The sequence below is a fragment of the Oncorhynchus mykiss genome, chromosome 1 (assembly GCF_013265735.2).
Source record: "Oncorhynchus mykiss isolate Arlee chromosome 1, USDA_OmykA_1.1, whole genome shotgun sequence".
Classification (NCBI taxonomy): Eukaryota; Metazoa; Chordata; class Actinopteri; order Salmoniformes; family Salmonidae; genus Oncorhynchus; species Oncorhynchus mykiss.
Genome location: NC_048565.1, coordinates 41,727,226 through 41,748,584, shown reverse-complemented (window position 1 = coordinate 41,748,584; position 21,359 = coordinate 41,727,226). Strand labels below are relative to the sequence as shown.

Sequence of the window (21,359 nt, the reverse complement as noted above, 5' to 3'; positions counted from 1 at the left end):
GGCTGGTAACTCTAATGAATTTATCCTCTGCACCATAGGTAGTTCTGGGTCTTCCTTCCTGTGGCGGTCCGTATGACAGGCAGTTTCATCATAGCTCTTGATGGTTTTTGCGACTGCACTTGAAGAAACTGTAAACGTTCTTGAAATGTTCCGCATTGACTGACCTTCCTGTCTTCAAGAAAAGCTGTTCTTGCCATAATATGGACTTGGTATTTTACCAAATAGGGCTATCTTCTGTATACCACCCGTACCTTGTCACAACACAACTGATTGGCTCAAACGCATTAAGAAGGAAAGAAAATCCACAAATGTACTTTTAACAAGGTACACCTGTTAATTGAAATGCATTCCAGGTGACTGCCTTGTGAACCTGGTTGAGAGAATGCCAAGAGTGTGCAAAGCTGTCATCAAGGCAAAGGGTGGCTACTTTGAAGAATCTCAAATATAATATATATTTGTTTAACACTTTTTTGGTTACTACATGATTCCATATGTGTTATTTCATAGTTTTTATGTCTTCACTATTATACTACAATGTAGAAAATTTTAAAAATAAAGAAAAACCCTTGAATGAGTAGGTGTGTCCAAACTTTGGACTGGTACTGTATGTTACGAATTCCAATTTGGTGTGGCTAACGTTAACTACGTGGCTAACACTAACTTAGCTTGCTGGCTAATGTTAGCTAAGCTAGGAGTTAGGGTTAAGGTTAAGAGTTAGGTTAAAGGGTTAAGGTTAGGGTTAGCTAAAATGGTTAAGGTTAGGGTTAGTGGAAGGGTTAGCTAACATGCTAAGTAGTTACAAAGTAGCTAAAACGTAGTAAGTAGTTGAAAGTTGCTTATTAGCTCAAATGCTAAAGTTGTCCCTGATAAGATTCGGACATGCAACTTTTATGAATGTCCCAGATTTACATTTAGTGTGTTATGCCTAGTCTATGAAACCAGGCTGAAATGGCTCTTACTCCACCTGTCCTGATAACCATGTGCTCTTTTCACCCTTTGTTCCTTCATCTAAACTACTACATAGCCTAATCACAATTCCATAAGAAAACTATACTTGCTTGGATTTTCAATTAGCATATAGGATGTCATAAAAACTGTAAAACCTCAATCCATTGTTGTGCATCATATAAAATCTCAGGCTCAAAATAAAGGGCAACATCCCTCTACAGGAAAAGGTTGGTTTAATTGCAGAATAAATTGATAGTACAGTACAGCAATAAAACCACTGCCACATCGCTCCTATTTTACATGACTTTTACATTTCTCCGATATGTAACATACATTGGTGTTCAGCTTATGATACAAACAGCAATACATACATCAGTATAATAATACACAACATAACATACAGCCAGGCTCACAGAGCAACTTAGCCCCGTCACTTTCAGACAACAGATGGCTGTGTTAGTACACACACAATAAGACACAGCATTCAACTGCCATTTTGAAATTACCTCCTGGGCCCATATTCATATAGCATTTAAGAGTAGGAGTGCTGATCTAGGATACAATCTTCCTTGTCCATTAGTGCTGAGTGATTAACTGACATTTCAGTTATTTTTCCGTATTTTAACAACTAAACTGACAGACATTGGTTCAATTATTTGAAGCTCATTTTGTTCAGTTTTCTGTAAACTCAATGCACACATTATGCAGTTTCTCTAAAGAACAATCAGATCAAGCCCAAACTCTGTGATGTTGTAGTAGTTTCCAACAGGCCAATATTCTACATTGTTAAGCTCAGAAAACATGAACTACAATGACCATAATCCATTGAGCGCCTACTGGTCCGGTTTGTTTCTTTTACGCCAACTACGTAAAAGAGACAGATTAATGTGCGATCGAGAGAGAGCTCTCGCTTCATGAGGTATTTTTTCTTGAAAATACATCATTTAAGTGTTTGATAGTTGGTATTCAGCAGTCATAAAAGTATGCCTTATTTACTTTGAAGAACTACTAAAATAGTGAGAGTGTGCAAAGCTGTCATCAAGGCAAAGGTTGGCTACTTTGAAGAACATAACATTTAAAATCTATATTGATTTGTTTAACACTTTTTTGGTTAATACATGTGTTATTTCCTAGTGTTGATGTCTGTCACGCCCTGACCATAGAGAGCTTTTTATTCTCTATGTTGGTTAGGTCGAGGTGTGACTAGGGTGGGACATCTAGGTGATTATATTTCGATATTGGCCTGGTATGGTTCCCAATCAGAGGCAGCTGTTTATCGTTGTCAATAACTGGGGATCATATTTAGGGAGCCTTTTTCCATTTGTGCTTTGTGGGATCTTGACTATGTATGGTTGCCTGCATTTCGGTTTGCATTTATTGTTTTCTTTGAGTTTCACTTCAAAATAAAGAGGATGGAACTATACCACGCTGCATCTTGGTCCATTTATTACAAACGATGTGACAATGTCTTCATTAAAAAGCTGTCATCAAGGGCCTCCCGGGTGGGGCAGTGGTCAAGGGCCTCCTGGGTGGGGCAGTGCCACCAGAGACTCTGGGTTCGCGCCCAGGCTCTGTCATAACCGACCAGGAGGTCCGTGGGGCGACGTGCAATTGGCCTAGCGTCAGCCGGGTTAGGGAGGGGTTGGCTGGTAGGGATATCCTTGTCTCATCGTGCACCAGCAACTCCTGTGGCGGGCCGGGCGCAGTGCGCGCTAACCAAGGTTGCCAGGTGCACTGTGTTTCCTCTGACACATTGGTGCGGCTGGCTTCCGGGTTGGATGGCGGCTTGGTTGGGTTGTGTATCGGAGGACGCATGACTTTCAACCTTTGTCTCTCCCGAGCCCGTACGGGAGTTGTAGCGATAGTAGCTACTAAACAATTGGACACCACGAAATTGGGGAGAAAAAAAAGAAGAAAAAAAGCTGTCATCAAGGCAATTGTTATTTCATAGTTTTTATGTCTTCACTATTATACTACAATGTAGAAAATTGTAAAAAATAAAGAAAAACCCTTGAATGAGTAGTTGTACTGTATATATAATCAAACCGAAACCAAACAGACCTCAAAAAGCACTAATCACTCAGCACCATTGTCCAAATAATTGTATTATAGATTCATTATACACGAATCAGCACACCTCCTCTGAGACACTTTGTGAATACAGGCCCTGATCACTGAGTCTATAGGAAAGGTGCCTGGGCTGATTCATTAGGAGACAGAGGGAATAGACAACCACAGCCACTAAGCCCACAGACAACATGGGAAATAGGAATACGACATAAAAATACATTTGTACGCAATTCATTACGTGAAATTTGTCCATTGGCCACCCATGGCCATTCATTGAATCTTTACACATTGACACTCGTTTTCCCTTTCCTTTCATGCAGTCTTTTCCTGTCGAAGATGAGTGTTCATTCATTTCACTACCAGAGCTTGCAGTGGCACCACAGTTCTGTGGTCAGTCCCGGTAGATACTACCGCAGTATCCTGGATGCTGCTGCAGTATCCTGCAGTATCCTGGGGGCTGATCTGTCGTTGGAGACCGCCTTGCGGAGCCTCACACCTCTCCGTATGGACACCAGCATGTCCACACCCTCCTGGGGCCTGTGTGGTGGTTGTTGTGGGTGTTGGGTTACAGAGTTGGTACCCATTGGGTCCGCTGGCAGAGGGTCCAGAGAGGAGAAGGGGAACTGACCCTCGCCCAGGGCGTGGGCGCTGGCCGCAAGCTCTCCGATCTTCTCCACCAGGCTGTGGCGGTTGGCTGCCAGCTGGGGGTCCTCCTCTAGGCTGAGGCCTGTCATGCCAGGGGGCTGCTGGGCATAGACACTTTGGTCCAGCCCCCCTCCGGAGCTCCAGGCGGTGGTGTCAGGTAGGCTCAGCCGCTTGGGGGAGGCTTTCATGTACTCCAAGGCGCTGGATGGAGTCTCGTCCCCATACAGGTACTCTTCGCTGCCCATGCTCTGGATAAGGCTGGGAGAGTAGCTGGGGGAGTAACAGGGGGAGTAGACAGGAGAGTCTGGCACCGTGGGGGTCTTGACTGGAACGATGGGGGGGCGGATGGCGATGGGGCCTGAGGTGGACGGTGTGCGTCTCACCCCCGTTTTGGAGGAGGGGGTCCGGCGGATGGTGGCTGTTCCAGAGGTGATGGCTCCGTGCCTCCCATCACGCCCTCCATCACCCCCATAAATCACTCCATGCATACCACCAGGAGGGCTCACTCCGGCGGGTAACCCGGCGGTGCTGGCCGGCCTCTTAGTCTGGATCATGCGGCGGTAGTTCTGGGCGATGTTGCTGTGGCGGGGGATGGTGGAGGACTTGTCGAAGTCAGCCTCCCTGCTGGTATCAGCGTCCCCGTTCAGAGAGTAGCACTCATAGTCAGACCCTGAGAACAGCAGAGAGAATGAGACAGCCGGATCCTATTGGATTTTCTATACAATTTCAGGTACTACTGTTAGAAGGGATACGTGTTGTTATCTGGTGTTGATCAGAGTATGTTACCCTGTGAGGGGATGGTGTCCTCTGAGCAGCAGGGTGTGTTGGTCTGGGTGCTGTAGCCACTGGAGTACTGCAGAGATTCCCTGCTATTCTTCTGCTGCTCTATACTGAGACCACGGGTCAGCACCATGGCTAGTGTACTGGCTGCTGGGGACATGGCCTCACCGCCGTGCTGTGCGCGCACACACACACACGCACACACACATGGTCACACACGCAGAGAGAGAGAGAGAAAAAACAGAATGAGAAAGAAAGAAAAAGAGAGAGAGAGAGAACAGAGAGGAGACTCACATTACCGTACAACAGTAGTAGTGGCAAACATTAAAATCTACATCTCAACAACTCATGCTGATTGTTGAGTACTGTTACTGCATCCAAAGTGTGCTCATCATTACCTTGGCTGCTATAGTAGCTTGGGCCATCCTGGACCTATGAGTGTCTGGGTGCATCCCAGAGAACCCTTTAGGACTGGAAGGAACCTCCTGCTCCCTCATCCTGTCCAATGACTCTCTGGCCAATGAGGGCTCATAGGTACTGGTTTTAGACCAATCCTGTGACAGTAATATTGAGGCAATGAGGAAATTAACTAAACAATGTACCCTTGGATTGGACATGTCTATCATTCAGCAGTTCAGAAGTCTTTCCATTGTGGTACAATGGAAGCAGTATGAGGGTCCATGAAGAGGTTAAATTCTAACAGCATGGTACCAAATCTGCTTGTGCTGTCTACACAAATAGATCTCAGCCCTAAGAATGAGTCCTTTATTACAATGAGTTTAGCAAAGTCCGCTCAGCTTAGCAAATCTTTGGCATGAGAGATTTGAAAGCGGAATTCGACAACAGAATGGATCCTGAAGATATTATGCATCATGAGTTATGCAAATTAGTTGTTAAAGCCAAGGAAAAAGCAGTTAAGCAAATAAAAGATTAAAACAGAAAAGCAGCAAATTAAAACAAACCTTCCAGCTAGGAACCTTTGAGATGGGTGAAGGGGTTTTGGATCCAGGAGAGCGGTTAAATGTGGGGGACCCAGGAAGTATGACAGAGAGAGGCCTGATGGAGCCAGTGTGTGAGAGAGCGGGGCGGAAGGTACCAAAGGATGAGCCCGAGCCAAACTGCGGAATGGACAGACATGTCTGAGTCATCGTGTTCATCACATACTGTACTATAGCAAGATTCCTCTGGGCCTCTTAAGCCATAGATATGTCACACAGATTCTTTCTTTCTTTCTTTCTTTCTTTCTTTCTTTCTTTCTTTCTTTCTTTCTTTCTTTCTGGCTGTCTTTCTTTCTTTCTTTCTTTCTGGCTGTCTTTCTTTCTCTTTCTTTCTTTCTTTCTGGCTGTCTTTCTTTCTTTCTTTCTTTCTTTCTTTCTTTCTGGCTGTCTTTCTTTCTTTCTTTCTTTCTTTCTTTCTTTCTGGCTGTCTTTCTTTCTTTCTTTCTGGCTGTCTTTCTTTCTTTCTTTCTGTCTTTCTTTCTGGCTGGCTGTCTTTCTTTCTTTCTTTCTGTCTTTCTTTTCCTTCCATTTCCCTTCTGAGACATGGGTGCCGTTTAATCCCCACAATTCCTTGGGTTTCAACTGTCTGTCTGTCTGTCTGTCTGTCTGTCTGTCTGTCTGTCTGTCTGTCTGTCTGTCTGTCTGTCTCTGTCTGTCTGTCTCTGTCTGTCTGTGTCTGTCTGTCTGTGTACTAACCGCGGTGGGAGAGTTGCATTCACTAACAGATTGGCAGGTTTCTGATGCCTCAGAGGAGGCTGAGCTGGTGGACTTCTGTAGATAGATGGAATCAGAGAGATGGAGAGAGAAGAGTAGTGGGAGAGATGGAGAAAGGGTGAAATAGATTAAAAGAGTGACAAGAAGTGAGTGAGATTGAGAAAAGAGGAGGAGAGTGAGTGAGAGGGAGGGAAAATAAGGGGAAAGAGGGGAAAGAATATGACTCAAGGAACTATTTACTCTTCTACAACAAACCATCACACAATATTGCTCTTCTGCTTTGGAAGATTGCATCAGATTCCCATTCTATGTACAGATAAATTTTAACAGCCATCTGCCACAATAATTCATAGTATATCATGGAGGAAAACTATAGCATCTTCTAACAGGCTTGATGGTATAAGTAATAACACATACCAGCCAGAAAGAAGATTCTCACGTTACCAAACCTGGGTTCAAATACTATTTAGGATATTTCAATTACTTTTAAAGACATATGGAAGTTACATCTTTTTTACTTGGAAAGACAAGTAGTTGAATATTGTAATGCATTTGGAAATGCACATGAAAGTATTTGAAAATACACTGATTAAAATACACTCCCATGCATTTGAAAATAGTATTTGAAATGCAGTTCAAGTCGGAAGTTTACATATACCTTACCCAAATACATTTCAACTCAGTTTTTCACAATCCCTGACATTTAATCATAGTAAAAATTCCCTGTCTTAGGTCAGTTAGGATCACCACTTTATTTTAAGAATATGAAATGTCAGAATAATAGTTGAGAGAATGATTTATTTCAGCTTTTATTTCATCATCACATTCCCAGTGGGTCAGAAGTTTACATATACTCAATTAGTATTTGGTAGCATTGCCTTTAAATTGTTTAACTTGGGTCAAATGTTTTGGGTAGCCTTCCACAAGCTTCCCACAATAAGTTGGGTGAATTTTGTCCCATTCCTCCTGACAGAGCTGGTGTAACTGAGTCAGGTTTGTTGGCCTCCTTGCTCACACACACTTTTTCAGTTCTGCCCACTAAATTTCCATAGGATTGAGGTCAGGGCTTTGTGATGGCCAATCCAATACCTTGACTTTGTTGTCCTTAAGCCATTTTGCCACAACTTTGGAAGTATGCTTGGGGTCATTGTCCATTTGGAAGACCCATTTGTGACCAAGCTTTAACTGATGTCTGATGTTGCTTCAATATATCCACATAATTTTCCATCCTCATGCCATCTATTTTGTGAAATGCACCAGTCCCTCCTGCAGCAAAGCACCCCCACAACATGATGCTGTCACCCCTGTGCTTCACGGTTGGGATGGTGTTCTTCAGCTTGCAAGCCTCCCCCTTTTTCCTCCAAACATAACGATGGTCATTATGGCCAAACAGTTCTATTTTTGTTTCATCAGACCAGAGGACATTTCTCCAGAAAGTATGATCTTTGTCCCCATGTGCAGTTGAAAACCGTAGTCTGGCTTTTTTTATGGCAGTTTGGAGCAATGACCTTACTACTTTCTGAGCGGCCTTTCAGGTTATGTTAATATAGGACTCGTTTTACTGTGGATATAGATACTTTTGTGCCTGTTTCCTCCAGCATCTTCACAAGGTCCTTTGCTGTTGTTCTGGGATTGATTTGAACTTTTCGCACCAAAGTGCGTTCATCTCTAGGATCAAAGTGCGTTCATTCTTCCTGAGCGGAATGACGGCTGCATGGTCCAATGATGTTTATACTTGCGTACTATTGTTTGTACAGATGAACGTGGTACCTTCACAAGTTTGGAAATTACTCCCAAGGTTGAACCAGACTTGTGGAGGTCTACAATTTTCTTTCTGAGGTCTTGGCTGATTTCTTTTGATTTCCCCATGATGTCAAGCAAAGAGGCACTGAATTTGAAGGTAGGCCTTGAAATACATCCACAGGTACACCTCCAATTGACTCAAATGGTGTCAATTAGCCTATCAGAAGCTTCTAAAGCCATGATATCATTTTCTGAAATTTTCCAAGCTGTTTAAAGGCACAGTCAACTCAGTGTATGTACACTTTTGACCCACTGGAATTGTGATACAGTGAATTATAAGTGAAATAATCTGTCTGTAAACAATTGTTGGAAATATTACTTGTGTCATGCACAAAGTAGATGTCCTAACCGACTTTCTTAAAAAACTATAGTTTGTTAACAAGAAATTTGTTGAGTGGTTGAAAAACAAGTTTTAATGACTCCAACCTAAGTATGTAAACTTCCGACTTCAACTGTAAGTATTTAGGAAATTATTTTAAAATAAATACTAATAAATAGAAGTATTAGACTCGGGACATATTATTTGAATACTGAAATATACAGAACATAAGTATTTAAATAACAAATAATCAAATTTCAACCCAGGTCTGTGCATTATCATACTCCAAAGGTTTGATAATCAAGAACGTGACAAGAGAACCTGGAGTGGAGCCTAGAGACTGACTGACTCCGAGGAGTGTCTACCTGGCTGGTGATGTCAGAGGCCATGGGCGAGGGGGGCTTGGAGTGGGTGTTGGCATCCTGAGAGATGAACCCTGAATCATGGGAGGAGACACTACTGAGACGATGGGCACCGACAGTTGGCATCTGGAGGATACTGCACATACTGCTCTTCCTGGAGGCAGCACTGCTGGGAGAAGAGGGAGGGGTCTGGTAGGACCAACTGTAGTCTGAACCCTTCAGGTCCCCGATCACCTGGCGAGAGAGAGGAGAGAGTTTACGCAAGCAATACCTACACTAAGTGCATTCACTGTTTGACATGTTGTGCTACTGGTTAAGCATGTTTGCTTGCAAGACTGATTTCTTGCGTAAGGAAAGTCTTGTTCTTTTGTGTATATGTTGGAGATTACCTGCTCACTAGCCGGGGGCAGTTTGTGTGGGTCTTCAGTGAGCACAGTGAGGTCATCAACAATGGCCTGCAGGTGAGTGATCTCTCCCAGCATGGCTATCTCTCCATTCTGAAGAGGAGCAACAACAAGACCTTTCGCTCAGCAACACACAAAGACATAACATGTGCATTATTTAAGACTAACTGAAATAACTGTGACAAAAAAAAAAAACTTTAACATGAAAGTTAAGACCACCAAACAACAAGAATGAAAACATTCTTTCAACCAGTGGTCGGCTGGCGGTTCAGAACAATTATATTGCGGGTTGGAAACGTTTGAATTACATCAAGATAAAAAAACATTGTACAAGCCCAGGAGCTTGTTGTGTTGAAATGTGTTGCGAATTCCATTATGTGAGCAGTGAGGCAGATATAGTCTAGGACTAGGCGACCATCCATGCAGCAAGAGACTGGAGCAGGGAACTGTCCATTATGTCTGTGGTGCTGAAACATTCATAATTTGTCCAGGTGCAGATCTTATGTTCCCGTCTGCCACACGACAATAAGTTGGCAAGTTTATTTTCCCTGACTCCTAGCTCACGCGAAAATGGCTAACCTAACAGGAGAAATAAAAAGAAAGGTTATGATGGTGGAATACACCATCGTGGTAACAGGTACTGCGCGAGTGAAATCCCCAGTTTGGAATCTTGTGGACAAGGAGGACAACAACCCGATAAAAGTGCAAGCAGCAGGTATCTGTTTATGATAATTCAGTTAACCTGTTAGAGCTCTAGGGGCGCTATTTCATTTTTGGATAAAAAACGTTCCCGTTTTAAGCGCGATATTTTGTCACGAAAAGATGCTCGACTATGCATATTCTTGACAGTTTTGGAAAGAAAACACTCTGAAGTTTCAGAATCTGCAAAGATTTTGTCTGTAAGTGCCCCAGAACTCATTCTACAGGCGAAACCAAGATGATGCATCACCCAGGAATTAGCAGAATTTCTGAAGCTCTGTTTTCCATTCTCTCCTTATATGGCTGTGATTGCGCAACGAATGAGCCTACACTTTCTGTCGTTCGCCCAAGGTCTTAGCAGCATTGTGACGTATTTGTAGGCATATCATTGGAAGATTGACCATAAGAGACTACATTTTCCAAGTGTCCGCCTGGTGTCCTGCGTCGAATTCGGTGCGCAATTGCCAGCTGCTTCTACTTTACCATTTGATTCAGGGGAGAAAGCATGTGTCCAAGAACGATGTATCAATGAAGAGATATGTGAAAAACACCTTGATGATTGATTCTAAACAACGTTTGCCATGTTTTCAGTCGATATTATGGAGTTAATTTGGAAAAAAGTTTGCGTTTTGAGGACTGAATTTATGGATTTTTTTTGGTAGCCAAATGTGATGTATAAAACGGAGCTATTTCTAATACACAAGGAATCTTTTTGGAAAAACTGAGCATCTGCTATCTAACTGAGAGTATCCTCATTGAAAACATCAGAAGTTCTTCAAAGGTAAATTATTTTATTTGAAGGCTTTTATGTTTTTGTTAATGTTGCGTGCTGGATGCTAACGCTAATGCTAACGCTAAATGCTAACGCGAAATGCTAACTCTAGCTAGCTACTTTTACACAAATTATTGTTTTCCTATGGTTGAGAAGCATATTTTGAAAATCTGAGATGACAGTGTTGTTTACAAAAGGCTAAGCTTGAGAGATGGCATATTTATTTCATTTCATTTGCGATTTTCATAAATAGTTAACGTCGTGTTATGCTAATGAGCTTGCTGATAGATTTACACAATCCTGGATACAGGGGTTTTTTCATAGCTAAACGTGACGCAGAAAACGGAGCGATTTGTCCTAAACAAATAATCTTTCAGGAAAAACTGAACATTTGCTATCTGAGAGTCTCCTCATTGAAAACATCTGAAGTTCTTCAAAGGTAAATGATTTTTTTGAATGCTTTTCTGTTTTTTTGTGTAAATGTTGCCAGCTGAATGCTAATGCTAAATGCTACGTTAGCCATCAATACTGTTACACAAATGCTTGTTTTGCAATGGTTGAGAAGCATATTTTGAAAATCTGAGATGACAGTGTTGTTAACAAAAGGCTAAGCTTGAGAGCTAGCATATTTATTTCATTTCATTTGCGATTTTCATGAATAGTTAACGTTGCGTTATGGTAATGAGCTTGAGTCTGTATTCACGAACCCGGATCCGGGATGGGGAGATCAGAAAGGTTAATTATCAGTTAATTATTACGCAATGTAAATTCATTCATTTAGACCATATGCAGGCCATATAAAATTTAAACCTGTGTGATCGGTAAAAGTTTGAGAAGCCAATTGCCTACTAAATAAATGTATTTTTGCAGCCTGTAGCCTATTCAATTCTGTGAATTGTTTATTTAAGTCTCAATTAAACAATTTGATTATCTAAACTTCAACCAAGATCTCAGCGATCACTGCCTCATTGCCTGCATCCGTAATGGGTCAGCGGTCAAACGACCTCCACTCATCACTGTCAAACGCTCCCTGAAACACCTCAGCAAGCAGGCCTTTCTAATCGAACTGGCCGGGGTATCCTGGAAGGATATTGATCTCATCCCGTCAGTAGAGGATGCCTGGGTATTTTTTATAAATGCCTTCCTAACCATCTTAAATAAGCATGCCCCATTCAAGAAATTTAGAACCAGGAACAGATATAGCCCTTGGTTCTCCTCAGACCTGACTGCCCTGAACCAACACAAAAACATCCTATGGTGTTCTGCATTAGCATCGAACAGCCTCCGTGATATGCAGCTGTTCAGGGAAGCTAGAAACCATTATACACAGGCAGTTAGAAAAGCCAAGGCTAGCTTTTTCAAGCAGAAATTTGCTTCCTGCAACACTAACTCAAAAAAGTTCTGGGACACTGTGAAGTCCATGGAGAATAAGAACACCTCCTCCCAGCTGCCCACTGCACTGAAGATAGGAAACACTGTCACCACTGAGAATTTCAATAAGCATTTTTCTACGGCTGGCCATGCTTTACACCTGGCTACTCCTACCCCGGTCAACAGCACTGCACCCCCCACAGCAACTCGCCCAAGCCTTCCCCATTTCTCCTTCTCCCAAATCCAGTCAGCTGATGTTCTGAAAGAGCTGCAAAATCTGGACCCCTACAAATCAGCCGGGCTAGACAATCTGGACCCTTTCTTTCTAAAATTATCTGCCGAAATTGTTGCCACCCCTATTACTAGCCTGTTCAACCTCTCTTTCGTGTCGTCTGAGATTCCCAAAGATTGGAAAGCAGCTGCGGTCATCCCCCTCTTCAAAGGGGGGGACACTCTTGACCCAAACTGCCTACCCTGCCTTTCTAAGGTCTTCGAAAGCCAAATCAACAAACAGATTACAGACCATTTCGAATCTCACCATACCTTCTCTGCTATGCAATCTGGTTTCAGAGCTGGTCATGGGTGCACCTCAGCCACGCTCAAGGTCCTAAACGATATCTTAACCACCATTGATAAGAAACATTACTGTGCAGCCGTATTCATTGTCTGGCCAAGGCTTTCGACTCTGTCAATCACCACATCCTCATCGGCAGACTCGACAGCCTTGGTTTCTCAAATTATTGCCTCGCCTGGTTCACCAACTATTTCTCTGATAGAGTTCATTGTGTCAAATCGGAGGGTCTGCTGTCCGGACCTCTGGTAGTCTCTATGGGGGTGCCACAGGGTTCAATTCTTGGACTGACTCTCTTCTCTGTATACATCAATGATGTCGCTCTTGCTGCTGGTGAGTGTCTGATCCACCTCTACGCAGACGACACCATTCTGTATACTTCTGGCCCTTCTTGGGACACTGTGTTAACAACCCTCCAGGCAAGCTTCAATGCCATACAACTCTCCTTCCGTGGCCTCCAATTGCTCTTAAATACAAGTAAAACTAAATGCATGCTCTTCAACCGATCGCTGCCTGCACCTGCCCGCCTGTCCAACATCACTACTCTGGACGGCTCTGACTTAGAATACGTGGACAACTACAAATACCTAGGTGTCTGGTTAGACTGTAAACTCTCCTTCCAGACCCACAAACATCTCCAATCCAAAGTTAAACCTAGAATTGGCTTCCTATTTTGCAACAAAGCATCCTTCACTCATGCTGCCAAACATACCCTTGTAAAACTGACCATCCTACCAATCCTCGACTTCGGCGATGTCATTTACAAAATAGCCTCCAATACCCTACTCAACAAATTGGATGCAGGCTATCACAGTGCAATCCATTTTGTCACCAAAGCCCCATATACTACCCACCATTGCGACCTGTACGCTCTCGTTGGCTGGCCCTCGCTTCATACTCGTCGCCATACCCACTTGCTCCATGTCATCTACTAGACCTTGCTAGGTAAAGTCCCCCCTTATCTCAGCTCGCTGGTCACCATAGCATCTCCCACCTGTAGCACACGCTCCAGCAGGTATATCTCTCTAGTCACCCCCAAAACCAATTCTTTCTTTGGCCGCCTCTCCTTCCAGTTCTCTGCTGCCAATGACTGGAACGAACTACAAAAATCTCTGGAACTGGAAACACTTATCTCCCTCACTAGCTTTAAGCACCAACTGTCAGAGCACCTCACAGATTACTGCACCTGTACATAGCCCACCTATAATTTAGCCCAAACAACTACCTCTTTCCCTACTGTATTTAATTTATTTATTTATTTTGCTCCTTTGCGCCCCATTATTTGTATTTCTACTTTGCACATTCTTCCACTGCAAATCTACCATTCCAGTGTTTTACTTACTATATTGTATTTACTTTGCCACCATGGCCTTTTTTTGCCTTTACCTCCCTTATCTCACCTCATTTGCTCACATCGTATATAGACTTGTTTCTACTGTATTATTGACTGTATGTTTGTTTTACTCCATGTGTAACTCTGTGTCGTTGTATGTGTCGAACTGCTTTGCTTTATCTTGGCCAGGTCGCAATTGTAAATGAGAACTTGTTCTCAACTTGCCTACCTGGTTAAATAAAGGTGAAATAAATCAAATAAAAAATAAACAATATTGATTGTAAAAGTATTGTTTTGTTATATCAGTATAGGTTTTATTAGAAGAATGCTAATTATAGGGCTCTTTCTCAAAGCAATTTGAGTTGTCAATGTGCCGCACAGCATTGTGAAAATAAGATCGGCCTATCCTTCTTATTCATTCATGGCATGGTTTCCTTTTATCCAAATGTAGACATGCAGACAAATTAATTAATTTAGGGATGGGGAATAGCCTACTGCTCTGGAGTCATAAAAAATATTAATAAATTGATGTTAATTGGCGGGTCATGAATCGGCTCTCGGAACAATTCTATGGGGGTGGCTCAGGTTGCAGAGAATTATTATTTGGAATTTTGGGGGATAATATTGATTTGGGAATTGAATTCTTGGAATTTACCTAACATTGGAATTCAGAGGAATTCAATTATCTCTGAATTCAAAGACTGACCTGGAATTTAAATTGAATTGAATGTAATTAACAGGGAGAGAGAATAGAATTCTAATGTAATTTGTGGAATTGACTTCAACCCTCAACTCTAGCCTAAAGCCAAGGCAACTTCTCCCGGGAGCCCACCCCGCCCTGGTATCTCAGCAATCCTCCTCTCTCACCACCATACGCTGATCTACAATCAGGCAGGTTTTTCCCACATACTGGTTAAGGTTAAGATTTAGGGAGTGTAATCTTATCCTAGATCTATGCCCCAGCACCCACCCCAGCCAACTCTATCATCATCCTCCCCTCTCACAACCACAGACTGATCTAAAGTGAGTGAAGTTTTCCCTATAATAGCTAAGGATTTGGATTTGGATAGGCTGATCCTAGATCTGTGCTCACCACCACAGGCTTCAGCAGGTTGATGAAGAAGCAGTAGCGCCCCCTCTCCTCTAGGAGGGCCCGGCGCACCGCCTGCTTCTCGGTCTCCCCCATCAGAAGGTAGAGGTCACTGACGTCCTGCATGGCACTGTCCAGCTGGGGACGCAGGTTTCCCCGGCCTGGGGAGGAGGGGGGGTAAAGAGAGAAGAGTACATAGAGGAGGGAAGATAAAAGACGAAGACAAGAGAAAGGGTAAGGGGCAGGGGATAGCAGAGGGAGGGGTCAATAGTGAAAGAACAGGGTACCCGGGGATGAGGGGCATTGGATAAGATGGTTAGAGGATGAGGATGAAATGAGAGAGGAGGAGGAGAAGAAAAGAGTGGTGATTAAAACCCTCTGCCAGGTTTGGGCCTGCCGGTGTACCGTAGGACAGACCACCATTGACAAACAACACTGCACTGAAATGATACGCGTCAATGAGAATGGGACGAAACTACAGCACATATCTTAAACGAGACTAGCACCAACAACTCCGCAGGTGGCCTAGTGGGTTAGAGTGTTGGGCCAGTCAGGAAAAGGATGCTGGTTTGAATACCCGAGCAACCAAGGTGAAAAATCTGTTGGTGTCCTTGAGCAAGGCACAACCCTAATTTGCTCCATGGGTGCTGTACTACTATGTCTAGCTCTGTAAAACAACACATTTCACTGTACATATCTGGTGTATTTGACCAAAAAAACAGATGATATGGATGGAGATCCTGAAATGAACATGGTTTACTAGCACAGTTAAATACAACACTGATGACATATTCAGCCGCCATGTATGAGACAGCCTTATTGTTGAGGAAAACTCATTACAACTCATTATCAGTGATAAGAGGTTTATTTGAGCAATTGCAAGGAAAATCACTCTCTCAGGATGAACCTGGGGAGTATATTGTTCATTTACAAATGACACAGTCTTTATATACTTCATCTACACAAAGAGATACATCCCCCTTCTAGGTGGAGGCAAGCTAGGAAAATAGATAAGGGGTAATTGGCTCCACTTCCGGTTCTAACCAGTTCTCACAGCCTATATGTCTAAGATAGAGGAGTGCTAGGATCTTTAAAACCAGAGGAAATTAGATTTCCGCATTGCTTTTAGTGCCCTATAGATAATGAGATAGTAATAATTCACTCCTCTGTTCGGTATGTAAAGAGGTTACTGAACAACTGTGGAAAATGACCAGTGACTGTGGAAAATGACCAGTGACTGTGGAAAATGACCAGTGACTGTGGAAAATTACCATTCAACTCAAGAGACTGTAACAAAAAAGTTTTGTACCCAAATTATGAAACATGGTGACATGATGACCAAGAGGGGTGTGTAGAGGAGGCCGTGTTGGGGAAGCTAAAATATAGTTTACCAAGCTACTAATTAAGTCAAGCTACACTACAGCTACCCTTAAGAGAAATCTAGTTGACTTAACTAAAGTTACTTTGAAAAAGTAGTTCACTACATCCAAAGTACTCAGTGATTATTCATATGTAAATCTGAAACGTCTTAGACTACAAATTGCTACAAACAGATCACTCTGGACTGGAGTCAGATGTTAACAGAATGTGTAATTCGGCAGATCTGATGACAAAAAAGAAAGGAATGTCTTGCCTATTTCTCCCATATTTCTATGTAGTGCGCAGTTCCTGTAGTTAGCTACAACGCTGCATGGCAAAACTAAGTAATTATCTACTGAAAACACTAGCTTGATTTGAATTTAGATAAACTACCACCAAGCTACTGCCAAATGTAGTTCAATTACTAGCTGAACTACATATAGTTCACTACTCCCCATCACAGACGAGGGGTATGTCAATACTGATAGGACACACCAGTATCAGACAGACTACAACACTCCAGGTGAGATGGTCAGACACAATGACGTGATGATGCAGGACACACATACACACACACACACACACACACACACACACACACAGAAACACACACAATAACTATAGCATTATCATGAAATGCCTCATGCAACGTGGGGAAATGTGGGGAAAGCATAACACACATACCTAGAAGCTCTACAGCAGGGAAATAGGCCAGTGAGGAGGCAGAGGAGGAGACAGACGGGTAGCATGGGTGGAAGAGGGGAGGGGGGGGGTAGAAAGCATAGACAGAAAGCCCAATATTAGAGTTGGCACAGTCATCGTTAGACGCATTGAAATAGATCAAAGTTGTACAAATAAACCTCTTCTTTTTTACCTCCAAACCTTTTGGATGATAGCCTTCATTTCTGATTTATCCCTCATTGGAAACCCATGACAATGTATTTCTCATTCAGGACACTAGGTTGTGGCATTTCCCAGTTAGGTGCTGGTAACTAGCCTACAGCAGTACAACACATTTTCTATCTAGTCTACATCCTGTTTTGGACAGAGTTTTTAACAGTAGCCAATCAGTAACCAGTGGTTTTTAGCAGTAGCCAATCAGATCATGTCACAGGGTGCGGTTCGATATTACCTTTCCTGGCCTTCTTCTGGAGCTTCATGGTGTCTGAGGACTTCCTCTTGATCTCCTGGCGAGACCGCTTGTATTCTGACGAGGAGAGAAGGAGCGGTCAACCTGGAGTTAAGCGTCATTTGTTGATTGATTTGATCAATCAATCAAATTCAATATACATAAACCCTCACCTTTGGCGTGGTCTTTGTCCAGCAGGTTAGCTGTCTTCTTCCATTCCTCTATCCTGTCCTGGAGAGGAGTGACTAGGCCTTCCATAAGAGCACTGGGGAGGAGAGGAAAGAAGAGGAAGGGTAAGGACAGGACTTGTAGCACCATTAGCAATGCACAGAGATGTAGGGAGAGGAATCAGGCAGGGTTGAAGGTGGACCACTTACTTGGTGAAGTGGCGTAGTTTAGTCTCGATGCTGCGGTGTCTCATGCACATCCTGGTCAGAGCTGAACCTATGTCCCTGGTGCCTCCTGGAGAGAGAGGGAGAGATTGGTTCTTCTAGTGTGGGTTTACACAACCACTGGGGGGCGGCATTGCATTTCACAACAAGGGACACCAGTCAGCTCAGCTAGCACAGTTATTTTCTCCAAACAAAATCTTACAGGAAAATGTCAAAAGTAATCAACCCAACACAACTTCTATAGGCTGCAGCCCATTCATCCTGCACATTATCTTGCATCTACTACCCTGGGCTGGACACCAACTACACCAATGAAATGTAATTGCATTCAGTGATTTACCCACCCCACCCCACAGCCCAGGAAATCACAGCTTGTCTGAGTTGCTGTATTACTTCTCCTCTCTAGTCAAGCGTAATTAAAATGGGGTGTTAAGCCTTAAAGCCCAGGCTAGCCCCAAGCTACATGCTCCGCCGGCTACAGGCCGCATCCAGGGCTCATTCTTAGGGGACCGTAGAAATATCGGCCAGGATTGATCCTGCTCTAATCCACTGGGCCAACGCGGCCTAATCGGGGGATGGTCGGGAGGGTCTCACACCAACACACACATTCGCAGGCAGACACACACATGTGCATGAGCGCACGCATGCGCTCGCACGCGTGTGTGTTAGTCCGTGTGTGTAGACAGGTGGTGTGATTTACATACCCCCTCTTCCCAACTCTATCCTGAAGGAAAAAGGTGGGTACCCTGTAAGGGGATATCCCTCTATTCTTCCCTGGCCTGCTCTGCCTTTCCTGTTCTCTGGGTTTCCTAAACACCATTCTTACAGGGGTGTGAGGAAAGACCGGCTTGAACCTGTCTGTCCACGAGTAAGGCTCAATCTACCAAGCCTGGGCCTGCACACAGTTAAGCTCTTTCCACACTATTGTGCCAACCCGAACTGTGCTGGCTTCAGCAACTATGGTGGATGTGTAGCCAGGCCAGTGCAGGATTGCTCAGCTCAGTAGAGTGAAAAAGATATTAGAGGGAGAAGAGAGAGAGAAAGCTGCTGATCTAACTTGATCAAATCAAACATTGTCTGACTGTAGAATACTGAAGATTAGGGTTGTTATGATTGACCGATATGCATCGGTCCCTGGTTCAAATGTTTAAGATATGAGCGCATCGACCCCAAACTCGATTCAAATGTAGCATCCACCGGTCAGGCAATAGATTCAAACGTTACAAGTTCTTTTTTTCTCAAATGACTTTCTTTCTACCTTCTGAGAATACCTCATCTTGTGTGACAATTGCGTCCTCTCCTTCAGTGTCGAACTAAGCATGTAATTGTGTTGACAATCATTGATATACGGGGTGGCGGGTAGCCTAGTGGTTATAGCGTTGGACTAGTAACCGAAAGGGTTCTAGATCGATTCCCCGAGCTGACAAGGTAAAAAGTCTGTCGTTCTGGCCCTGAACAAGGAAGGCCGTCATTGTAAATAAGAATTTGTTCTTAACTGACTTGCCTAGTTAAATAAAGGTAAAAAAAAAAAATATATATATATATATATATATATACAAGTCATTTTTCATGCCGAACGGCACATCTGCGGGTCACCTTCAGCATTCAAATGTTTGTCAAATGGATTGCGCAATATTACATTTTATGTTAAACAATGTCATTTGCTAGGCTATTTTTATCAAATGTGCTGTTGAATAAAAGTAGCCTAAGCTACCACCGGAGACACCACTCTCATCTGTCTATAGGTAGGCTACGTGCTGATCAGGGATTAGGTTTTAATTTCATTGTTCAGGTTCATCATCAGCAATCATTTTTGGTAGTTTTGCTTGAAACAATCAGTATGGTCAGTTATAGATATTCAGGGTAAAGTTGCTAATTTCATAATGAGGACAGCAATCGTTTTTGCTACCCACACTGCATGGTTGAAGCAGAGAAGAAGAGAAGCTCAACTCTGTCAAAATGTTCAAGCGTTCTAAACCATTTGATTAGGAGACGGGGGTGAAATCCACATTTTGTAACACTTTTTGGTCGATGTACAGATGTTTTGTGAATGCTTAAATAGTGGTGTGAATACAATTATGTACATTGATGTTTTGCTGTGTCGTAGCACATTTTTAAGATGCATATGGATACATTACTAGATCTAACACTTTTAATCTGCAAAATGAACTAATTCATCTGTGGGTGATGTTTTTTTTAAATCAAAAGTGGGGAGGAACAAAAAGAAAACAATGCCCCCCCCAAACTGACAGTGGGGTGGTAGATGCCCAGCTTCCCTGAGACAGCTCCGGCTCAGAGACCCAGTGCATCGAATAGTATAAACTGAAACTTATCGATCCTGTATCATATCGGAGCCAATGTATCTACAGTGGGGCAAAAAAGTATTTAGTCAGCCACCAATTGTGCAAGTTCTCCCACTTAAAAAGATGAGAGAGGCCTGTAATTTTCATCATAGGTACACTTCAACTATGACAGACAAAATGAGGAAAAAAAATCCAGAAAATCACATTGTAGGATTTTTTATGCATTTATTTGCAAATTATGGTGGAAAATAAGTATTTGGTCAATAACAAAAGTTTATCTCAATACTTTGTTATATACCCTTTGTTGGCAATGACAGAGGTCAAACGTTTTCTGTAAGTCTTCACAAGGTTTTCACACACTGTTGCTAGTATTTTGGCCCATTCCTCCATGCAGATCTCCTCTAGAGCAGTGATGTTTTGGGGCTGTTGCTGGGCAACACAGACTTTCAACTCCCTCCAAAGATTTTATATGGGGTTGAGATCTGGAGACTGGCTAGGCCACTCCAGGACCATGAAATCCTTCTTACGAAGCCACTCCTTCGTTGCCCGGGCGGTGTGTTTGGGATCATTGTCATGCTGAAAGACCCAGCCACGTTTCATCTTCAATGCCCTTGCTGACGGAAGGAGGTTTTCACTCAAATTCTCACGATACATGGCCCCATTCATTCTTACATGGATCAGTCGTCCTGGTCCCTTTGCAGAAAAACAGCCCCAAAGCATGATGTTTCCACCCCCATGCTTTACAGTAGGTATGGTGTTCTTTGGATGCAACTCAGCATTATTTTGTCCTCCAAACACGACGAGTTGAGTTTTTACCAAAAAGTTATATTTTGGTTTCATCTGACCATGTGACATTCTCCAAATATTTTTCTGGATCATCCAAATGCTCTCTAGCAAACTTCAGACGGGCCTGGACATGTACTGTCTTAAGCAGGGGGACACGTCTGGCACTGCAGGATTTGAGTCCCTGGCGGCGTAGTGTGTTACTGATGGTAGGCTTTGTTACTTTGGTCCCAGCTCTCTGCAGGTCATTCACTAGGTCCCCCCGTGTGGTTCTGAGATTTTTGCTCACCGTTCCTGTGATCATTTTGACCCCACGGGGTGAGAACTTGCGTGGAGCCCCAGATTGAGGGAGATTATCAGTGGTCTTGTCTTCCATTTCCTAATAATTGCTCCCACAGTTGATTTCTTCAAACCAAGCTGCTTACCTATTGCAGATTCAGTCTTCCCAGCCTGGTGTAGGTCTACAATTTTGTTTCTGGTGTCCTTTGACAGCTCTTTGGTCTTGGCCATAATG

General features: G+C 43.1%; 1 protein-coding gene across 4 annotated transcripts in view; it reads right to left on the bottom strand.

Moving 5' to 3' along the window:
• Positions 1 to 2,903: 2,903 nt before the first annotated feature.
• mtss1la (MTSS I-BAR domain containing 2a) overlaps positions 2,904 to 21,359 on the bottom strand; it is a 39,090-nt gene continuing 20,634 nt past the window's right edge. The window contains exons 4-15 of one of the 4 annotated variants that reach the window (XM_021601395.2): positions 17,745 to 17,829; positions 17,541 to 17,632; positions 17,371 to 17,445; positions 16,923 to 16,931; positions 14,883 to 15,040; positions 9,029 to 9,136; positions 8,643 to 8,873; positions 6,138 to 6,212; positions 5,406 to 5,561; positions 4,842 to 4,997; positions 4,450 to 4,618; positions 2,904 to 4,333 (exon numbers count right to left, since the gene is read on the bottom strand). In XM_021601395.2, coding sequence (XP_021457070.2) covers positions 3,426 to 4,333; positions 4,450 to 4,618; positions 4,842 to 4,997; positions 5,406 to 5,561; positions 6,138 to 6,212; positions 8,643 to 8,873; positions 9,029 to 9,136; positions 14,883 to 15,040; positions 16,923 to 16,931; positions 17,371 to 17,445; positions 17,541 to 17,632; positions 17,745 to 17,829 — 2,222 coding nt within the window. In that variant the 3' untranslated portion in view covers positions 2,904 to 3,425. The remainder of the gene's footprint in view (positions 4,334 to 4,449; positions 4,619 to 4,841; positions 4,998 to 5,405; positions 5,562 to 6,137; positions 6,213 to 8,642; positions 8,874 to 9,028; positions 9,137 to 14,882; positions 15,041 to 16,922; positions 16,932 to 17,370; positions 17,446 to 17,540; positions 17,633 to 17,744; positions 17,830 to 21,359) is intronic. The other 3 variants (XM_021601405.2, XM_021601399.2, XM_021601409.2) reach the window with 3 other exon arrangements.